This window comes from Artemia sp. Qi Xiang Cuo, chromosome 4, assembly GCF_049724085.1.
Source record: "Artemia sp. Qi Xiang Cuo chromosome 4, ASM4972408v1, whole genome shotgun sequence".
NCBI lineage: Eukaryota > Metazoa > Arthropoda > Branchiopoda > Anostraca > Artemiidae > Artemia > Artemia sp. Qi Xiang Cuo.
This window is the reverse complement of record NC_142797.1, coordinates 70,342,484-70,366,351: the sequence shown is the minus strand read 5'-3', so window position 1 is coordinate 70,366,351 and position 23,868 is coordinate 70,342,484. Positions and strand designations below refer to the sequence as shown.

The 23,868-nt window shown below is 37.1% G+C and overlaps 1 protein-coding gene across 4 annotated transcripts in view; it reads right to left on the bottom strand.

The window, feature by feature from the left end:
• Clc (clathrin light chain) overlaps positions 1-23,868 on the bottom strand; it is a 49,208-nt gene that overhangs the window by 8,030 nt on the left and 17,310 nt on the right. For 3 of the 4 annotated variants that reach the window (XM_089088510.1, XM_089088512.1, XM_089088511.1), the window contains exons 3-4: positions 22,166-22,276; positions 15,181-15,433 (exon numbers count right to left, since the gene is read on the bottom strand). In XM_089088510.1, the coding sequence (XP_088944636.1) occupies positions 15,181-15,433; positions 22,166-22,276 (364 nt within the window). The remainder of the gene's footprint in view (positions 1-15,180; positions 15,434-22,165; positions 22,277-23,868) is intronic. The other variant, XM_089088513.1, reaches the window with a different exon arrangement.

Here is a 23,868-nt window from a genome sequence, read left to right as displayed (position 1 = left end):
TCAAATCCTGGTGCCTAGCCAAATCCTTGTCAAGGCCCAGAGCGAAAGATAAAGTAGACTTTAAGCAATGTATACTTTTTTTTTTCAGATTTCAAAGGCGTAGGTTCAAAGTCATTAAACACAAAACCTTTCGAGCCCTAAAGGTAGGGAAGAGTCTGGGGTAAGAGCTAGTTAGAAGACACCTTCATATCTCCTAGTTATGACAATAGATCCATTCTTGAAAGTTTCCTTCATCTAGCGCAACAGCTTTCAAAATTAGATAAAAGTCACTATTTTCTGCTTTACACAGAGATTTATATAAATAGTTCAAACTCAATAAACAGCATGATGGTTACAACACTGAAACAAATCTTTTTGGCTGATAGTTTTTCTCAAAATAATTAGTTTCAATATTCTTTAAAAAAGGACAAACTTAAAAGCTAAGTTTCAATTTCTTTTTCAGCCACGTACTTTTATTTCGTCGTCTCAATCATAGGCAGAGCAATAGCGCTGCCTAAGTAAAGAACGATGTTGGCACAATGCATTGTTTTGTTTTTTTTCTCCATACCCGGGCACTTCGTATCGAAGGAGTTGTCGTAGAAACTTCGAAAAGGGCTCATTGGTTTGGAAATTGAAGTGGCTAGTGCCAATTATAATATTCGAAAGTGATTGGAGGGCAACTGCCCCCCCCCATGCCCATCATTCCCCCAAACACATCCAATCAAAATTTTTACCGTAGCCATTTTGTTCAGCGTAGTTGATTTACAGATAGAAATTATGTTTTTGAGGAGGACATTCCCAAACAGCCTTCAGGGCAAGGGTTGTAAGTTATGCCCTGGGGCATATAAGGTTTTTATAGAAGGAGTTGTCGTAGAAACTTCAAAAAAGGCCCATTCGATTGGAAATTCTAAGGGCTATTGCCCTTTTTATCTGTCGAAAGCCCTGGATGGGCAGCAAGCCTCCCCCCGTCAATCATTTCCCCAAACACATCAACTAACATTTTTGAGATAACTATTTTGTTCAGCACAGTTGATTTTAAGAAAAAAAATTTGTTTTTGAGGAGGACAGTCCACCACACCCCTTGGGGCAAGAGTTTTAAGTTATGCCCTGAGGGCATATAAGAACGATTTTGGCACAATGTTTCATTTATTATTATTTTTCTTTAGAGTAAGGCACTTCGTAACGAAGAAGTTGTCGTAGAAACTTCGAAAAGGGCTTATTCAACTGGAAATTGGATTGGCGAGTGCCCTTTTTAGCAGTCGAAAGTGATTGGAAGGCAACTAACACCCCTTTCACGCCCACCGTTTTCCAAAACACATCCGATCGAGATTTTGAAATAATAATTTTGTTCAACGTAGTTGATTTCCTCATAGAAATTATGTTTTTGAATAGGATACTCCCCCAAAGTCCTAATGGCACGGGTGGTAAGTTATGCTCTGGGGGTAAATAAGGTTTTTATAGAAAGCGTTGTGGTAGAAACTTCAAAAAAGGCTCGTTCGATTGTAAATTCAAAAGGCTAGTGCCCTTTTTCATAGTCAACAGTGATTGAAGGGCACCTAGTCCCCCCCCCACACCCATCCTTTCCCCCAATACATCCCATCAAAAATTTTAGACACCCCTTGTGTTCAGCGTAGTTTATTTTCACGTAGAAAATATATTTTTGGGAAGGAAACTCCCCCACAACCCTCGGGGCAAGGGTCTTCAGTTATACCCTGAGGGCATATAAGAACAATGTTGGCACAATGTATTATTTATTTTTTTTTCCTTTAGGGCAGGGCACTTCGTATCGAAGAAGTTGTCGTAGAAACTTTGAAAATGACTCATTCAATTGGAAAATGGAGTGGCTTGTGCCCTTTTCGATGGTCCAAAGTGAATGGAAGGCGACTGACACCCCTTCTACGCCCACCATTTCCCGAAACACATCTAATCAAAATTTTTGGGACAGCCATTTTGTTCAGCGTAGTTGATTTCCAGGGAGAAATTGTGTTTTTAAGGAGGACAATCCCCTCCAGCCTTCAGGGCAAGGGTTGTAAGTTATGCCCTGGGGGCATATACAGGGTTGCCAGAAAATCAAACACAAAAGAAGCCCCAGCCTTTGAAAAACAAGCGAAAATACGCCCGAGCCTTTGAAAACCAAGACTGCCATCATGGTCAGTTCATAAAGTTCTAAAATTGCCCAAATTTGTGTGTTTCACAACAATTTTCGGTGCTAAAGTCAAAAAAAAAAATTTGCGCTTGTCGCGGCTTGCGCCGCGACACGCGCATGGCCCCATAAATGTAGTTGGATTAGTTCTTGATCAGTTTTTTTGACCGGTTATTTCAAATTTAGCACCAATCTTTCGAAACAAACACGGCAAAAAAAGGTGGTCCTAGTTAAATCAAACTTCGCACAAATCTCTCAAAACAAATACGGGAAAATACGGTCTAAACTTTTTGTTTATTCCTTAACCTTTTTCAAAATCCTCATCATTTCGTCAATGACAAAATTAAAAAATTGTACTACGAAAGTGCTACAAATTGAAGCACGTGCTACAGTGCTACACATGATGAAATAGTGCTAAAATAGTTCTTTCGTGCTAGAGTCAGAAAAAGTGTTGTCCCTTATCTAATTCTACTTTTACCTTGCTTGCTTACCCTTTGTTCATCCTGCTCCACTTTCACGGAAGAACAACGATTTATGTGATTCGCCAAAATTCATCTGTTTTTAGCTGCAGTTTTATGCGTCATAATGGTTAAACAGCTGTGTACTCTTTTTATTAACTTCTAGAATTTAATATGACTTATTCCAATGAATACGCTAGTAACAACCACAAGCCAAAGACATACAATATCCTTGGTTTATTATCGCATAAAAAATTTTGGTACACCTTATTTGGTACAGCTGCAACACAATATTTAAAGATAACTTTATGATTAGAGTCGGACCTCAAAAAAAAAAAATCGTCAGTACGGGGTTAATACAGAAGCTTTGTAGTCCGGATATGAAATAATACGCACAGATAAAAACAAAAACAAAAAAGAAAGGCACTTAGATCCATAAAGCACTAAAAGATTTAAGACTCAGAGGAGGCTAGGATATTATCTAGATCGACTAGATCAATTGTTTGGTCAGTTTCTTCGACTTCAAATATCACTACTGAAAAGCAGTTGCAACACAATATTTAAAGATAAGTTTATGATTAAAGTCAGGCCTCAAAAAAAAAAAAAAAAAAAAAAACGTGAGAACGGGGTTAATACAAAAGCCTTCGTAATCCCAATATGAAATAATGTGGACAGATAAAAAAAAAGAAAAAAGAAAGGCACTTAGTTCCATAAGGCACTAAGAGATTTAAGACTCAAAGGAGGCTAGGATATTATCTAGATCGACTAGATCGGTTGTTTGGTCAGTTTCTTCGACTCCACAAGCCCTATAAATATAACTATTGAAAAGCAGTTGCAACACAATATTTAAAGATAACTTTACGATTATAGTATGGCCTAAAAAAGAAACGTGAGAACTGGGTTAATACAAAAGCCTTCGTAATCCCAAGATAAAATAATACAGACAACTAAAAAAAAAAAAAAAAAAAAAAAAAAAAAAAAAAAAAAGAAAAAAAAAAAGAAGAAAGGCACTTAGATCCATAAGGCACTAAGAGATTTAAGACTCAAAGGAGGCTAGGATATCATCTAGATCGACTAGATCAGTTGTTTGGTCAGTTTTTTCGACTTCACAAGCCTTATAAATATCACTTTTGAAAAGCTGCATACGCTTTGTAGGCTCAAACGTCGAGCAACTCGACATCACAGGCCTTATGAATATCACTATTGAAAAGAAGTTGCAATACAATATTTAAAGATAACTTATGATTAAAGTAAGGCCTCAAAAAAACGTAAGAACGGGGTTAATACAAAAGCCTTCGTAATCCCAAAATGAAAAAAATAAGTACAGATAAAAAACAAAAACAAAACAGAAAGGCACTTAGATCCATAAGGCACTAAGAGATTTAAGGCTCAAAGAAGGCTAGGATATTATCTAGATCGACTAGATCAGTTGTTTGGTCAGCTTCTTCGACTTCAAATATCAGTATTGAAAAGCAGTTGCAGCACAATATTTAAAGATAACTTTATGATTAAATTAAGGCCTAAAAAAAAAAAAAAAAAAAAAAAAAAAATCGTGAGAACGGGGTCAATACAAAAGCCTTCGTAATCCCAAGATGAAATAATACGCACATATAAAAACTAAAAAAAAAAGTCTGTAAACCAATCCCAGGAAGCTTCATTTTTGTAACCTAACCCCTTCCCAAGATAGCAACAAATAGCTTGTCTAGAATTTTAACATATATAATTTGGACTATATATTTGCATGGGCGCCCATAAGGGGGAACAAGGGGGGGGCACCTTCCCCTTAGTACTCTTAGCATCATTAGTTACAGTAACTATAGTTGTAGTACTAAAAGTATACCCATAGTGCCTTCTGGCTAGTTCAAAATCCCCCACAATGTACTCTTAAAGATCTAACTTATTAATATAAGTTGTTAATGAGATATTGCTTTGTCACCTTTTTGAAAGTCCACATGCTCATTTCTTGTTTTGATTTAGTTCAATGTCTGCCTAAATATTTCTTGTATTTGATTACTGAGGATGTTGTTATATTCTCTTTGGACTATTGCTCTGAGGTTCGTGGGGGGGGGGGGCATTCTCAAAGTAATAATTTATGGACCTTTAAACTACGTTGAACAAAATGCCTATCTCAAAATTTTGACGGGATGTGTATGGAGAAGTGATTGACGTGGGGGAGGGGGAGCTGGTTGCCCTCCATGAGCTCTTTTTGAAGTTCCTATGACATTTCTTTCTATATGAAGTACCCTGGTCTAAAAACCTAAACAATATATTGTGCCCACATTGTTCTTTACTTAGGCAGCACTATTGTGCTGCCTAAGATATTTTGTCTTGAGATTTTAAATATACAGCACTGGAAGTGCCAATTTGACCATGTAAGCCCCTCCTATAATTAAGCCTATGGGCACCCATGTATATTTACACATTAGGGGGGGGGGAGATAAAGTATAAAAAACTTTCAGTTAAAAAGTGTTAATTACAAGTCTAGAGAAGGACATGTACAGAAGGAAACATGTTAAGAAAACAATTCATAATATGCAGAATAATTGTAGATAACACATGTTGCATTTATCTCAGCTATACTTTATCCCTAACTCCTTCCCCTAATGTGCAAATATATAACCCAAATTATATATTTCCAATGCATTCTGCCTCCCATCGGAAAGTTGTTTTTCTTGTTTTGCTTTGTCATGGTTGATTAAATTTATTAGTACAATGGATGAATTTCAGCCATGTATTTACAAATAAAGGGGGATGGCCTGGGGGTAATTTATAGCAGGGCTACAAGCAAGATATCAGCAATCCTTATTTCTGTATATTAATTATCAAGTATGAATTGTTTTCTTAACATGTTTCCTTCTCTAGGTATATACCATTACAAGTAGGGAAATCTGCATATTACGAAGTATAAGTTGTTTTCTTGACATGATTTTTTCGCAACAGTCCCAATTATAGACTAAGCCTAGGCCACAAAACGATTGGTCCAGATCTGTCAAATATATAAGAAAAAGGATAGATCTGCATAAAATTCAAGTCTTGCCTTAATCTGAGCAGCAATAAAACTCCATGTAACTTGTAAGACTCCTAACACAGAGCCATCTCAGCCATGCAGAAATAAATTCCAAATGGCGAAGCGTTTTCAGAATAGAAAGCGTTCTACGCGCTAAAGGAGGGCTCTTGTCTTTTTGGTGCATAACCACGGCTGAGCCACCGTGATTTTGGAATTTTTGTTTGGTTCCAAACTTTCAGTCAAAATAAGCCCAAAATAAGCCCATTTTTTTTAAAAAAAAGCCCATTTTCCCGCCCCACCGCCCCCACGCCCACTCCGAAACTCAGCCCGCCCCTGAAGGCTAAAACAAGCCCACGGGGCGGAAAACAAGGGCATATAAGGTTTTTATAGAAGGCGTTGTCGTCGAAACTTCAAAAAAGGTTCATTCAATTGGAAATTCAAAGGGCTAGTGCCCTTTTTAGTAGTCGAAAGTGATTGGAGGGCAACTAGCCCCCCCCCCCCCGACCATCATTCCCCCCCCCCCAAAAACCCAATCAAAATTTTGAGGCAAAATTTTGCCATTTTGTTCAGCGTGGTTGATTTCCAGATAGAAAATATGTTTTTGAGGAGGACACTCCCCCACATCCCTCAGGGCAAGGGTTTTAAGTTATGCCCTGAGTGCATATAAGAACGATGTTGGCACAATGTATTATTTATTATTTTTTTTTTCCTTTAAAGTAGGGTACTTCGTATCGAAAAAATTGTCGTAGAAACTTCGAAAAGGGCTCATTCAATTGGAAATTTAAGTGACGTGCGCCCTTTTGAATATAGAAAGTGATTGGAAGGCAACTAACACCCCTACCACGCCCACCATTTCCCGAAACACATCCAATCAAAATTGTGAGATAGCCATTTTGTTCAGCGTAGTTGATTTCCAGATAGAAATTATGTCTTTGAGGAGGACACTCCCCCACAGCCTTCAGGGCAAGGGTTGAATGTTATGCCCTGGGGGTATAAAAGGTTTTTATAGAAGGCGTTGTTGTAGAAACTTCAAAAAAGGCTCATTCGATTGGAAATTCAAAGGGCTAGTGCCCTTTTTAATAGTCGAAAGTGATTAGAGGGCAACAAACCCCCCTCAAACGGCCTCCTTTTCCCCAAACACATCCAATCAAAATTTTGAGATAGCCATTTTATTCAATGTATTTTTTGGTTTTGTAAATTAGGTCTTTGAGGATGACAACCCCCTCACAGCCCTCAGTACAAGGGTTGTAAGTTTTGTCCAGGGGGCTTATAAGGTTCTTATAGAATGCATTGTTGAGGAAACTTCAAAAAGGGCTCATTCGATTAGAAATTGAAATGGCTAGTGCCTTTTTAATAGTCGAAAGTAATTGGAAGGCAAATAACACCCCTTCCACGCCCACCATTTCCTCAAACACATCCAATCAAAATTTTGAGATAGCCATTTTGTTCCACGGGAAATTTTGTTCCATTTTGTATAATTCAGGAGATTATACCTTTGACAGAACACTCCCCCCCCCGGTTTTTAGGGCAAGGGTTATAAGTTATGGCCTAGGGGCATATAAGTTTTTCATTGAAATCTTTGTCGTAGAAACTTGAAAAAGGCCTCATTCGATTGAAAATTCAAAGGTCTAGTGCCCTTTTAATAGTCGAAAGTGATTTGATGGTAACTAACCCCCCTCTCTCGCCCACCTTTTCCCCAAACACATCCAATCAAAATTTTTAGATAGCCATTTTGTTCAGGGTTGTTGATTTCCAGATAGAAATTATGTTTTTGAGGAGGAAACTCCCCCACAGCCCTCAGAGCAAGGGTTGTAAGTTATGCCCTGGGGGCATATAAGTTTTTTATATAACTCGTTGTCGTAGACACTTCAAAAAGGGCTCATTCGATTGGACATTGAAATGGCTAGTGCCCTTTTTAACAGTCCAAAGTTATTGGAAGGCAACTAAAACCCCTTCCACGCCCACCATTTCCCCAAACATATCCAATCAAAATTTTGAGATAGCAATTTTGTCCCACGCAGTTTAAAGTTCAAGAAAATTATATCTTTAAGCAGGACACTCCCCCACAGTTTTCAGGACAAGAGTTATAATTTATGTCCTGGGGGTATAAACGGTTTTTACTGAAAGATTTGTCATAGAAACTTGAAAAAGGGCTCATTCGATTGGAAATTCAAAGGGCTAGTAACCTTTTTAATAGTCGAAAGTGATTTGAGGACAACTAAACCCCCTCTCACGCCCACGATTTCCCGAAAACCATCCAAACAAAATTTTGGGATAGCCTTTTTTCTCAACATTATTGAAAGTTTTGAAAATTAGGTCCTTAAGGTTAACAACTAATCCCCCTCCCCAACCCTCAGGGCCAGTGTGGTACGTTATGCCCGGGGAGCATGTAAGGTTTTTATAGAAACCGATGTTGTGAAAACGTCAAAAAGGGCTAATTCAATTGAAAATGAAAGGGCTAGTGCCCTTTTAATAGTCGAAAGCGATTGAAGGGCAACTAACCCCCCTCTCATGCCCACCATTTCCCCAAAAACATTCAATCAAAATTTTGAGTTATCAATTTTGTTCAACGTAGTCGAAATTTCTGGAAATTAGGTATTTTAGGATGATAACCCCTTTAGAACCCTCAGTGGAAGGGTTGTAAGTTATACCCTGGGGGGCCAATAAGGTTGATATAAAAAGTTGTTGTAAAAATTTCAAAAAGGGCTCATTTGTTTGGAAATTGAAATTGCCCTTTTTAATAGTCGAAAGTGAGTGGAGAGTAATTGACCCCCCTTTCACACCCACCATTTCCCCAAACACATTCAATCAAAGTTTAGAGATAGCCATTTTGTTCAACGTAGTTGAAAGTTCTGGAAATTATGTATTTAATGATGTCAAACCCCCCAGAGTCTCCAGGGCAAAGGTTTTAAGTTATGCCCTGGGGGCATATAAGTTTTAATAGATAGAGTTGTCGTAAAAACTTCAAAAGGGGCTCATTCAATTGGAAATTGGGAGGGCTAGTGCCCTTTTTAATAGTCGAAAGTGATTGGAGGGTAACTAGCCACCCTCTCACGCGCACCATTCCCCCAAACACATCCAATGAAAATTTTCAGATAGCCATTGTGTTCTACGTAGCAGAAAGTTCTAGAAATTAGGTCTTTGAGCATGACAACCCCCCCCCTAGCCATCAGGGCAAGGGGTGTAGGTTATGCCCTGAGGCCATATAAGGTTTTTATTGAAAGCGTTGTCCTAGAAACTTCAAAAGGGCTCATTTGATTGGCAATTGAAAGGGCTAGTGCCTTTTTTAATAGTTGAAAGTGTTGGGAGAGCGAATAACTCCCCTCTCACGCCCACCACTTTCCCAAACACATCCAATCAAAATTTTGAGATAGCCATTTTGTTTAACGTAAGTTAAAGTTCTGGAAATTATGTCTTAGAGGATTACAACCACCCTCACAGCTTATAGAGTAAGGGAGGAAATTTATGCCCTGGGGCAAACATGGGTCTTATAGAAAGTATTATCGTGGAAAATCAAAAAGGGCTCATTCGATTGGAAATCGAAAAGCCTAGTGCCCTTTTTAATAGTCGAATGTGATTGGAAGGCTTGAAATTTTTATAGTAAAGATTGATGTGGGTATAATGTACGATTTTTTGTTGTTGTTGTTTAGACCAGGGCATTTCGTATCGAAGGAGTTGTAAAAATATAACTAAAAATATAAAAAAATAATAAAAATAATAAAATATAACTAAAAAATATAAATGTTTTTACTTTTATAAATTTAATAAATCTAATAATATTAGCATTCTGATTACTAAATATCAGTGTACGTATATTAAACTGACAATGCACATTCATTTGTATTTTTTCAGTAAAGTGCAAATTATGTTTTGGCCTTGGGAAGACATAGGGGTTTTGAGCACAACTTATGTTAATTTCTGCTCGTTTCGAGTTTGACTCGGTTATTTATTGTAATTTCTGTTCGTTTTGGGTTTCATTTATTTATCGATGCTGATTCGCGGTAGTTCCACGCTTCGTACATTATTTGATTTAATTTTTGCTCATTTTTTGTTTAATGGAGTTCTTTACTTTTCCTTGAAAAACTGATTTTGTGGAAAAAGTTTTTTTTAATTAATTTCTGTTCGTTTTATATTGGCATAGTCTTTTCAGGGAAAAAGAAAATAATACTTTAAATCTTTTCGTTTTCTAAGACTTTATAGTTTGCCCTGCTATTTGAATGCTGGAGAAAAATTTTCAGCAGTTTTTAACAACATACACCCTTTCAAAAATCTCGACACAAATAGTACTGTTTAATTTAGTTTCATACCTCCTCTAGTTGACCTGAAATGGAAAACTTGATACCATTCACAAAAAATCTTTTTATTTTCTTTCATAGCTTGGAAACAATTGCGCTATTTTGGTTTGGTTGATTTTTAAGAGCAGAAATAGTCCCAAAAGTTTGAACATAATATTCTCAGTCGTTCTTGGGATACCGCTGAGATGCCTTTTTGGGAATTAGCATTGAAACAGTGCATTTTGATTTAATCTTAAGGCAACATTTAGATTTTAAACATAATGGGCAAATGGAAGGGTGGGCGCGGGAGGGCGGGAATGGAAGGAGGATTAGTTGCCCTCCAATCACCTTCGACTATTAAAAAGGGCATCAGCCATTTCTATTTTCAATCGAATGAGCCCTTTTCGAAGTTCCCACGACAACTCCTTCGATACGAAGTGCCCTGGTCTAAACAGCAACAACAACGAAAAATAATACATTATACACACATCGATCTTTATTATAAAAATATCAAGCCTTCCAATCACTTTCGACTATTAAAAAGGGCACTAGGCCTCCCGATTTTCAATCGAATGAACCCTTTTGTCGAATGAATCGAATGAACAACGCTTTCTATAAACACCTTATATGCCCCAGGGCATAAATTACAACCCTTACCCTAAGGTTTGTTAGATTGGTTGTCATCCTCTAAGACCGAATTTCCAGAACTTTCAACTACGTTAAACAAAATGGCTATCTCAAAATTTTGATTGGATGTGTTTGGGGAAATGGTGGGCGTGAGAGGGACGGTAGTCGCCCTCCAATCACTTTCAACTATTAAAAATGGCCCTTTCAATTTCCAATCAACTGAGCCCTTTGAATTTTCTACGACAAAACTTTCCATAAAAATCTTATATGCCCCTGGGACATAACTTACAACCCTTGCCCTGAGTGCTGGGGGGGGGGGGTGTCATTCTCAAAGACCTAATTTCCAGAACTTTCTACTACGTTAAACAAAATGACTATCTGAAAATTTTGATTGAATGTGTTTGGGGGAATGGTGGGCGTGAGAGAGGAGTTAGTTACCGTCCAATCACTTTGGACTATTACAAAGGGCACTAGCCCTCTCAATTACCAATTGAATGAGCCCCTCTTGAAGTTCTATGATAAGTCTATCTATGAAGACTTTATATGCCCCCAGGGCATAATTTAAAGCATGTGCGCTGGGCGCTCTGGGGGGTTTTTTATCCTTAAATACATAATTTCCAGAACTTTCAACTACGTAGAAAAAAATGACTATCTCTAAACTTCGATTGATTGTTTTTGGGGAAAGGGTGGGCGTGAGAGGGGGATTAACTACTCTCCACTCACTTCCGACTATTAAAAGGGTAATTTCAATTTCCAATCAAATGAACCCTTTTTGAAATTTCTATAACAACTTTCTATATAAACTTTATATGCCCCCAGGGCATAACTTAGAACCCTTGCACTGAGGGCTCTGAGGGGGTTATCATCCTAAAAGACCTAATTTCAAGAAATTTCAACTACGTTGAACAAAATGATTATCTCAAAATTTTGATTGATTGTGTTTGGGAAAACGGTGGGCGTGAGAGGGGCGTTAGTCGCTCTCCAATCACTTTCAACTACTAAAAAAGGCACTAGCCCTTTCAATTTCTAACTGAATGAGCCCTTTTGAAGTTTTTACGCTTTCAATAAAAACCTTATATGCCCCCAGAACATAACTTACAACCCTTGCCATGAGGGCTGTGGGGGGGGGGGGGGGGAGGGGTTGTCATCCTTAAAGACCTAATTTCCGAAACTTTCAACTACATTGAATAAAATGGCTACCTAAAATATTGATTGGATGTGTTTGAGGAAAAGGTGGGCGTGAGAGGGGGGTTAGTTGTCCTAAATTAACTTTCGACTATGAAAAAGGGCACTAGCCCTTTGAATTTCCAATAGAATGAGCCCTTTTTCAAGTTTCTACGACAAAGATTTCAATAAAAACCTTATGAGCATATGCCCCCAGGGCATATGGGGGCAGTTATGCCCCCAGGGCATAACTTATAAACGAGGTAAAAGGCCTCGACCGAGTCCGTTGATTTTGAATTAAAGTTTTCAAGTATTTTGAAGTAGGTGGCATACCTTGCATCAAGACATGGCCAATTGTAGACAGAGAAAAGCCAAGACAGATAGTCCAAGTATTTGAGAGGCAAATGTTTAAATGGCTGGGACACGGGACCCCTGAAGACTGTGGGGGAAGTGTCCTGCTCAATGGTATAATTTCCTGAACTTTGAACTGTGTGGAACAAAATGGCTATCTCAAAATCTTTATCGGACGTGTTTGGGCAAATGGTGGGGGTGGAAGGGGTGTTAGTTGCTTTCCAATCACTTTCGACTATCAAAAAGGGCACTAGCCATTTCAGTTTTCAATCGAATGAGCCCTTTTTGAAGTTTCTACGACAACGCGTTGTATAAAACCTTATATACCCCCTGGACATAATTTACAACCCTTGAGCTGAGGGCTGTAGGGGGGGGGGGTCATCCTCAAAAACCTAATTTCCAGTTAAAACTACGTTGAATAAAATGGCTATCTCAAAGTTTTGATTAGATGTGTCTGGGGAAAAGGTGGGCGTGAGAGGCGGGTTAGTTGCCCTCTAATAACTTTCGACTATTAATAAGGGCACTAGCCCTTTGAATTTCCAATCGAATGAGCGTTTTTTCAAGCTTCTACGACAACACCTTCTATAAAAAACCTTATATGCCCCCAGGGCATAACTTACAACCCTTGCCCTTTGGGCTGTGAGGGACTGTCCTCCTCAAAAACACAATTTCTATTTGGAAATCAACTACGCTGAACAAAATGGTTACCTAAAAATTTTGATTGGATGAGTTCCGGGAAATGGTGGGCGTTGAAGGGGTTTTAGTCGCCTTCCAATCATTTTCGACTATTAAAAAGGGCCCAAGCCATTCCAATTTCCAATTGAATGAGCCCTTTTCGGAGTTTCTACGACAACTTCTTCGATACGAAGTGCCCTGCTCAAAAGGAAAAAATTAATAAATAATACATTGTGCCAACATCGTTCTTATATGCCCCCAGGGCATAACTTAAAACCCTTGCCCAGAGGGTTATGGGGGAGTGTCCCCCTCTTTACTTAGTACCCGTTTCCGTTCTCGACTGTCCCCGTTCTTTACTTAGGGCAGCGCGATCGCGCTGCCTATGATTTATACAACAACTTTCTATATAAACCTTATATGCCCCCGGGGCATAACTTACAACCCTTGCACTGAGGGCTCTGAGGGGGTTATCATCCTAAAAGACCTAATTTACAGAACGTTCAACTATGTTGAACAAAATGGATATCTCAAAATTTTGATTGGATGTGTTTTGGGAAATGGTGGGCGTGAAAGGGGCGTTAGTCGCTATCCAATCCTTTTCAACTATTAAAAAAGGTACTAGCCCTTTCAATTTCCAATTGAATGAGCCCTTTTGAAGTTTCTATTACAATGCTTTCAATGAAAACTTTATATGCCCCCAGGGTATAAATTACAACCCTTGCACTAAGGGTTCGGAGGGGGTTATCATTCAAAAAAACTTAATTTCTAGAACTTTCTAGTACGTTCAACAAAATGAATATCTCAAAACATGGCTTGGATGAGTTTGAGAAAATGGCGGGCGTGAAAGGGGCATTAGTTGCTATCTAGTCATTTTCAACTATTAAAAAAGGCACTAGCCCTTTCAATTTCCAGTTGAATGAGCCATTTTGAAGTTTCTATGACAACGCTTTCAATGAAAACTTTATATGCCCCCAGGGCATAACTTACAACCCTTGCCCTGAGGGCTGTGAGGAGAGGGGCTGTTATCCTTAAAGACCTAATTTCCAAAACTCTCAATTACGTTGAATAAAATGGCTATCTAAAAATTTTGATTGGATGTGTTTGGGGAAAAGGTGGGCGTCAGAAGGGGGTTAGTTGCCCTCAAATCACTTTCGACTATTAAAAATAGTACTAGCCCTTTAAATTTTAAATCGAATGAGCCGTTTTTCACGTTTCTACGACAAAAATTTCAATAAAAACCTTAGATGCCCCCAGGGCTTAACTTATAACCCTTGCCCTGAAGACTGTGGGGGGGGGTGTCCTGCTCAAAGGTATAATTTCCTGAACTTTGAGCGTCGTGGGACAAATTGGCTATCCCAAAATCTTTATTTGATGTGTTTGGGGAAATGGTGGGCGTGGAAGGGGTGTTAGTTACTTTCCAATCACTTTCGACTATTAAAAAGGGCACTAGCCCTTTAAATATACAATCGAATGAACCCTTTTTGAAGTTCCATGACAACGCCTTCTATAAAAACCTTATATGCCCCAGGGCATAACTTAAAACCCTTGCCCCGAGGGTTGTGGGGGAGTGTCCTTCTCAAAAACATATTTTCTATCCCGAAATCAACTACGCTGAACAAAATGGCTATCTCAAAATTTTGATTGGATGTGTTGGGGGAAATGATGGGCGTGAGGGGGGGGGGGCTAGGCGCCCTCCAATCACTTTCGACTATTAAAAAGAGCACATTAGTCTTTTGAATTTACAATCGAAAGAGCCTTTTTTGAAGTTTCTACGACAATGCCTTCTATAAAAACCGTATATGCCCCCAGGACAAAATTTACAACGCTCATACCGAGAGCTATGGGGGAGTAGCCTCCTCAAAAACATAATTTCTATCAGGAAATCAACTACGCTGAACCAAATGGCTATCTCAAAATTTGGATTGGATGTCTTTCGGGAAATGGTGGGCGTGGAAGGGGCGTTAGTTGCCTTACAATCACTTTCGACTATTAAAAAGGGCACTAGCCACTCCAATTTCCAATCTAATGAGCCCTTTTCGAAGTTTCTACGACAACTCCTTCGATACGAAGTGCCCGGGTATGGAGGAAAAATAAATAAAACAGTACCCACATCGTTCTTTACATAGGCAGCGCTATTGCGCTGCCTATGATTTCGGACACTCATGGTAACATACAAAAGCTATACGTTTTGAAATGCCATTTATCGATATATCCCTATGCTTAGACTGCACAATCTTTAAATTTTGTACCGGTTCCTTTAAGACTAATCTACCTTGGACACCACTTATGACAGGTATCGGTCCCTTAGAAGGTTTTTAGATTTCAAAAACCAAAATTTCGTTGGAATCGGCAATATTGCGCGCATCCATATTAATCAGTAGATTGTGAGATGTGATTTTTGACCATAAGATTTTCAACAAATATTGTCACGGTAAACCGGTAAGTATGGGAGTATGAACAGCACAGTGGACATGTTGTGTCATTTCTTTATTTTTCTCATACCTGTTCACAGATTTGGTTTTAGACATGGCTTCTTCGTGATAGTTGTACCATTCATCAAGTTCTCGCTTTGCTTGCTCTTTCAATTCCTTTATTTTCCGTTCCTCTTCTTTGTCTTTTTCTTCCAGCTTCTTTTGATATTCTTCTCGCCATTTACGAATTTTTTCTGGCTCTTCTTTTGGTGCAGGTTGTGAAAATAGGGATGGACTTATAGCTCGTGGCGCTGCAGTGGGAGCAGCAGATGGCGCAGTTGAAACTGTGGAATTTGAGAGTAAAATTACATAATTCTTTACAGCAAAAAAAGAAGAAAGGAAAACGACCAGAACTAAAAACAAAACAAAAATCTTGGAGAAAAAGGAAAAAAGAGAAGGAATAGAGAGAGAGAGAGAGAGAGAGAGAGAGAGAGAGAGAGAGAGAGAGAGAGAGAGAGAGAGAGAGAGAGAGAGAGAGAGAGAGAGAGAGTTCAGTTTGAGCATTTAATTCGCATTAGTAGTATAAGCTTCGTAATTACAACAAGGGAAAAATTTGTGGCAAAAGGGTATATAACAACAGGAAGTTTCGTCTTGCCAACATTTGTAGAAGGAACAAAGTTAGTTAATTAAGTAATCATACAACTACAAACAATTTTTGAAAATGGAGCTCTCTTATTATACAAAGAAAAGAACTCTGCTTATGCTGATAGTACTCATTGGCAGAAAAGGCACAACTAAGAACTCCTCACATTTGTAAATTACTATGACCAAAAGTATTTCTATTAAACTTTACAAGTTGCACCAACTGAAATATAATAACCCCTTGTGCAAATGGCTACTAAAGTACTACATCTTAAAGCAACCAAGCCTCAAAATGTTCCTTAGGATGAGCTAAAACTAGATTTTGACCTCCCTTTTCACCTCACCAAAAAAAAAAAAAAGATAAAAATCACTTTTCGGTTATTTTATAGAAAAAGGAAAAGCAAAACTTTGCCATCCGTCAATCAAAACCCAGCGTAGTACTTGGTTAGGCCAATTACTTGGTCGAGTAAGAATTAAACTTCGAAAGGTCAACTCACAATGATATTTTACTAATACTGAGCTTTGGCTGGCACAATTTATTTTTGTCACCACTTGTGGGGCACTGAAACATCATAGTGATGTTTTGGGCTCATTTGAAAGGAAATCGCTGCATGTACTGCCTTCTATAAATAACAAACGGTAAAATTAAAACAAAATACCATTTCTGACAAAAACCAGTCAGATGTTCCAGTCAGACTAGCCTACGTACTCTTATCAATACATTTGGGGAAAAGAGGGCGTGGGGGGGTTATTTTTCAACAGTTAAAATTGCCAAATTATTTTTTACATTAATTGCATTAATTTTAAACCCGTGTTGGGTTGATTCTGAATTTAAAACCATCCCCCAGAACTTAATCTCTTAGAGGCAAGATTTCAGAGATTTACAAACGTTGAAATTTCAGACGGTTGCTTTTTCCAATGTTTTACTTGGTCGAGCGTGAATTAAATTTTCCAATGACCCACTCACAATAATATTTTACTAATACTGAGATTTAGCTAGCACTAATTTGAGCCAATAAGATTTTTCATGAGATTTTTTTTTTGATTGGCTGAAAAGTTATGATTGGCTTAAATCTTCGTATTAGTAAAACTCGTTGTGAATAGGGCCTAATCAAGGCCATGACCATCTAGACCAAAATGAATTCCTGACAGAAAACGAGCCTTTCCTTTTTAGTAGTCTTAAGAAGCTGTGAGGTTGCATTGAAAATCATAACAAATAATACGTTTTGCATGTTTTGCAATTTTAAGCAATTTTAAGAAGCTGTGAGTTTGCATTGAAAAATGATAACCAATAGTATGTTCTGAAAATTTAAGTAATCAATAATATGTTTAGCAATTTTCAGAAGCGGTATGGTTGCTTTGAAAACGATAACCAGTAATATGTTTTGGACAGAGTAAAGAAAGGAAAAAAAGGGAAGGAACTAGAGATTTTGCTATTCCGGAAGTTCGATATTTCTCAGAAATCATCAATCTATACAACGGGGCCAATAGCTATGTCATGTGTATCTCTTTTTTGTGTGGGAACGTCTACATGAATACTGATACTAGCTCATATAATCAAAAAAGTTGAGAGCATAAAAATTATTTCGATAGGAATAGTACTTGTACGCATGCTCCACCTTTTCTAATTCACCCTAAAAGCTCTACGACTGTCTTCAAACTAGTCTACATACAAAAACAAAAGTAAAAAAAAGCTCTAGGACTGTCTTCAAAATGAATAACATATAGAAATCAAAGTAAAAAAAAAAAGAATCTCTAGGACTGTCTTCAAACTAGTCTACATACAAAAATCAAAGTAAAAAAAAAAGTTCTACGACTGTCTTCAAACTAGTCTACATACAAAAACCAAAGTAAGAAGGCTCTAGGAATGTCTTCAAACTAGTCTAAATACAAAAATCAAAGTAAAAAAAAGTAGCGATACCCACTAGCCAAAAAGCAAAAAGCTACAATTCACAAATAAATAAATAACAGACACATGCTATTATAGGAAAAGAATTTTTGAATTTTAAAAAAATAATTCAACGAATTGTACAATCAAAAGAGAACTGGGTCAAAAACAAAACGTTAAAATCCAGTTTTACGGGTATAAAGAAGTTCAAAGATACAATTAGGGTTTAATTTATAGCATTTAAGGATGTGATTGGGCAGAGCTCAACCGTATTTTCAACTAACACTTCTTTCTCACCTTCATCAGTCATGACCTCTCTCGGAGTATCCTCTGTCTCTTGTTGAGACACAGCCTCTGCATCTGTGCGTTAGAAATAAAGATATAAAAATATAAGAGCGAAGCATAAACAAATTAGAAGAAATACTCAGGCATGTATGCGGAAAAGGGAGGAAGGCTTCAATAAGCCCCCCCCCCCAAAAAAAAAGAAAAAATATTGTGTCCCCTAATAAATAAATTTGGGAGTATGTGTTTGAACATTGTAAAATCGTTTAAATGAAATTTGAAAATGTTATACTGTTTTTGCTCATTTTAGAGAAACCATTCATTCCATTTTGTTTTGTAGCCATGAAAACATACCTTTGTGTTGGATTAGTATATATGTATATATATGTATATATATATATATATATATATATATATATATATATATATATATATATATATATATATATATATATATATATATATATATATATATATATATATATATATATATATATATATATATATATATATATATATATATATATATATATATATATATATATATATATATAAACAAAAAAATTAAAGCACTTTATTGTGCTTCTTTTCGATACAAGAATAACTTAACATTTTTAAGAGCAGGAGAAAATGAAGCCAGAATTAAGGGAAAAAATTAGTCTTTTCATTAACTTTTTGGGTGTTTAAAAACAAATTCCTTGACACAAATTAATTATCTGAAGCAACTCATTTGAGTACAAAAACACATGCTGAAGTTTCCTTCGAGAGCAAAGTCTAAATAAAATAATATATAAAAATATAAAAAAATCAAGAAATTACTAGGTTTAATGAAACAGATCTTGAAATCCGAGGAAGAAGGGAAGACACAAAGACCTGCCAGCCAATGACTACGAACAAAAACGCATTCTGCCATCCGGTGTTCTTACACTTGACGGTCATTTAACAGATCCAGGCGTCATTTAGCAATAGAAAAAACAGGCTATGGGTGAAGCGTATGGCAATCCTGAGCGGGGATATATCATGAAATACAGTGTGTTTTCATGTATATGTTATCGTGAATCTCCGAAAATAGTGAATGTTGACACTCACCGTTGAATGTCTAAAATCCTTTTTTTTTCTCCTTGGATTTAGTCAGCGTTGCTAGTCAACTTTTTCAGTTTAATGCAAGGTTTGATGATGACAACAGTTTAGGTTAGATAAGGTTTGGTTAGGTTACCTTAGCTTAGGGTTTTAACCCATTTCTGATATTTATAACAAATTTAACCTAACATAGTCTAACCTAACTTACCATCACAGCCTGCCTAAGACTGAAAAAGCTGACTCGCCAAGCTAATTGAATCCAAGCAGAGAAAAATGAATTTTGAACATTCACCGATGAATATCGACATTAACCACACAGGATGCACTAACGGCGTTAAGTTTATGGATAAACAAAGCTTTGGATTCTGGTCTACTACCTGCAGCGGTTCTGCTTGATATCAGGAAAGCATTTGATAGCATGTACCATTCAATTCTCCTCGGGAAACTGGAAAATATTGAAATAAGAGGTGAAGCTCCGGATTGGTTCAGATCATATCTGAGGGACCGCAGCATTTATTTGGGAGAAGATCCTGGAAACGATGTGCTCGTTAACTGCGGTGTCCCCAAGGCTCAATATTAGGATCATTACTTTTCCTGATCCATTTTAACGATCCGAGTCGAGTGCTGAACCCGGCACGAACATATCTTCGCTGCTGTAACTTGTGCCAGGATGAAAACTCCCTCCAGTCCGAAGGTGAAGATGATGAGCTCGTGGCCTTTACCGATGACACCCCGCTTTGTTTCTGTGAACCAGATAAGACAACGCTCATATCCAAACTAAGGGAGGTTCTGGAGGGGACGTATCTCTGGATGGATGCTAACCGACTTGTTATTAATGTTGAGAAATCTTGCGTTCTATTTTTTTCCCGGGTGGGAAGTGTCCATCCGGAGATATGTGGTATCCAGACATCCAGAGGTGTGATTAGTCGGCCAGAAAAGCATTTTGCAAAATACCTAGGAATCCTCCTCGATGAGAACCTATCATTCGTACACCATTCAAGCAGTAGAGTTGAAGCTATCCCGGAATTTTGGAATAATAAAAAAAAAACTGAAAAGCGCTTTGCCGCAGAAAACGCTGGTCCTCCTGTACAACGCTCTTATAAAACCCCATTTCTAGTATTGTGCAATGATCTGGCAATCAACTTTTAAATCCCACCTGCGAAAACTGAATTCGATTCATCAACGATGCCTGATATTAATTAGAAAAAATGAAGAGCATTTGTCATTAGGGTCCCTGCATCAATTATCCTGCTCGACCTTTGTGTTCAAGTTTTTAGCTGGAGAGCTGCCATCTGCGTTTAAAAGATTATTTCGATCTATTTCAGACCAGCATAATTTGCATACCCTATCATCATCAAACCTCCATTTGCCCCTCACCTCGACCGTGCGATCAGATTTCGCTCCTAACGTAGCTTGTGCAAAGATATGGAACCTGATCCCAGAAGAGCTGAGAGGTAGGAGCTCCCTCGCATCATTTAAAAAAAGAGTAAAAAATCATTTAATAGCATTACAAATGAATAGTTAATATATAAAAAAAAAGAAAAAAAAAGAATTAAATGTAAGTAGTAACTTTAAATTACAAATGTATGATTTTTAAATATGACGGGGAGGTTTCTCCTGAGGGTAAGGAACGGGAAGGTAATAGTTTTAGTTATTTGGTAAATGAGGGGTATGGCAATGTCTGGGATTAGGAGCGGTGACCATTCTGCGTATTATGTTAAATTGTAATGATTTTGGTTCTCGGCGTCCAGGAATGGACTGAGTATTTTGATTATGTATGATTTATTCTTTTCATTTGTTAATAAACCCATTGAACATTAACCAGATTTCAGACACTCACGGTAACATATGCAAGCTATTCGTTTTGAAATGTCATTTGTCGATTTTGTTCAAATGAAAGAAATTAGACAGAAGTACCAAATCCCTATGCTTAGACTACAAAATCTTTAAATCTTGGACTGGTTCCTTTAAGACTCATCTACCTTGGACACCACTTATGACAGGTATCGGGCCCCTTAGACTAGGGAGTGTTAAAAGATGTTTGCAAAAAAAGTTAGGAAATTACTGAAAACTATTAAAAATAGGAGTTTCTTTAGATTTTTGGTTCAATATTTCTATGAAAATGACAAGTTTGTTCAGTAACCTTAAACATAGACTAATTTTAAAAAAAAGTTCAGATATGCAGGTAATCAGATTTTCAGCCAATTATGCTCTATATAACGACACATTTGCAAATGGAATTTAGAATATTCCGATAAAGAATATTTTTTTTTCCAATAAGACCCATTAAAAACTCTAAAAATGATTACTCTAAAATTCATTTTTGACATTTCAGACCCCCCAAGAGAATTTTTTTTTGGAGGGAAGCACTTTTCAGAAGATGTAAGAAGGGGACTGTGTTCAGAACCAATATATTTCCACGGGATAAATGAAAGTTAGGTGAGAAAGGTGTGAAAAAATCGGGCCACACCAATTGTGCCAAGTCAATATCTTAAAAGTCACGCGTTGAATCAGCAGCGTATAAAAGATGAGAGGAGTAGATACAAAAAGCTCCCCCAAAAAACTAAACTATCCCAATTTCCTGACATGGTAGACTTTGAAATAAGAGAAAAATCCCTGAAGGAACTAAACCCCAAAACAGTTTCACTTGAATAAATTTTCAAGTTTTGAATTTTGAAATTAAAATTTTGAAATCACAGAGATTCTCTGGAGGTTAAATTTGACGCACGAAGCCAATTTGTTGGACAGTCTTGCTCCTTCACCAGTCTAGTGGTCAACAATGACCTCAAAATATGTAGAAAAGCAAGGAAACGTAATGATGAAAAAGACGAGGAAAATTACAGCTAGCAAAAACCGTTCTCAGTGCAGAATTAAGGATAATATTGACACAGATAAAATACCACAGGATAATATAAAAACACAAACACCAAAACCGATGTGAAACTAAAAGAGGCCCCTTCTCAAGATACAGAAGACTGTTGAGTGGAGGTCTCAACCACAATATTTCTACTTTTCTCTCCATTTTCAGTGGCTTTGAATTTCCGTGCTGAGTTTTCTCGTTTTTTCATGCTTAGTCAGTGTGTTCACAGAAATTATTTACACAAAAAAGAATAAAAACTTGCAAAGCAGAGAATAAAGCGTAGAATAGGAAGATAAAAAAAAGAAGAAAGAAGAACATGCTTACAGAAATTATCTTCTAATTCCTCATTCTGTGGTTGAGATCCAAAATCAAAATCACCAAAATCAGTAGCTGCAGCAGGTTCGTCTGAAGAGGGCCCCATCATCAGAAAATCGTCTAAAACCACAAAAGCAACGTGCAACTTTTTTCCTCAACAGGTGACAGTAGCTTGAGAAATTTCAAGTACAATTCCATGCAAAAAATAATACACCCGCAACATGCAAAGGTATGTGCATTTAAATGAAACCTAATTCTTAACTCGGGGACACTACTTTCCCCAAATTATCAGCATGTATTTCATTTTATGACGTTTTAATTCTTTAATGTTAGGATAATTTGTCAGCTGAGAATTGCCAACTGTAGAGACGAAACATTTATGCCTATTTCTTTATTTTTTTACTTTTCTCATTTTATCATCTTCATTTACCTCATTTCTTTCTCTCGTTTTATTTTTTCGTCTGCATGCCCGTTATTACTAGTAAAATATCAAGAAAAATTAAGACCTTACTCACAAATTTCCATAATGTTGTCCCAACTTCAATATTCCGGAGACATTTTGTAACATCACATAAGATTACCCCTGAAAGGCCAGTAGTAGCTCTCCAGGTTTCCTTTTTACGATTCCTTCACACTTTACAACTATTTCATTCAATTTGCTCCCTTTTGACGACATGGTCTTTATGGTAATGTAATAATAACAGAGAAAACTAACTAACAGAATTTGAGAACAAGAATCGCTTAGTTGGGTTTTACTTACATTTTCCTGTGTACATTTTACATTTTACTACTATTTTCTCTTATAAATTTCTGTCATCTGCTCTGTAGATACACGGTTTATAATCATGAGATAAAAATCAAACAGCACCATTCCATTGCTATAATTGTTATTTGGGTTGATCTGTATTTTCGGTTAAGTTTTTTTTTTTTTTTTTTTTTTTTTTTTAAATACAAAACCGAGATTAAGGCTCTAGTCAGATTATCAAAAAATATTATTTTTTTTAGGAATAGGGAAATTTCAAAGTCTAAAAAAACGTGAAGTGTTGCTTAGCATACATTTCAGAGGCCAGTCATGCAACAGACAAGTCTTTGAAAAATTAATTTTTCAAATTTGGAAAAAGAGGGTGTGGAATTTCCATGCATTTATGATGAAAGAATTTCCTCGAGGCCTCTCACAAGGTTGACACTGAAATCCTCCTTAAAGGACTAAGAAATATAGAACTTGCAACCGTGCTTGATAATAAATAACTCATTCCCTTTCATATTTTTAGGACAAAAAACAACTTTTGTGCTTATTTGGTAAAAACCTTTTTCATGGCAGATTGAATTTCTCTCTAAATGAAAATTCTGTAATAACCCTTTATTACTTCAGCGGATATTGCTGGATACTTCTTTTTTCTTAAAAGGATAGTACTGGATAAATTAAAGCCACCAATAGTGTTTCTTGACAGAGGATAAAGAGTAGGAATTCATGGGAAATGACCAACTCTTTTTCAATACTACAGACACGTCAGCTTAATTTTCATACAGGAACCCCTGCAGGTTGCATGCTGTTGCCTCAATTTATCTGATACATGCAAAATAGCACTTCCCTAAAATCTACAGCTGACTTATGCCTTTGCATTATAACTTAAACAAGATATATTTACATGGTTTTCTATGGTCGGGGATAAAAAGCAATTGGGCCCAATCGGGCTACACATTTGAAAGAG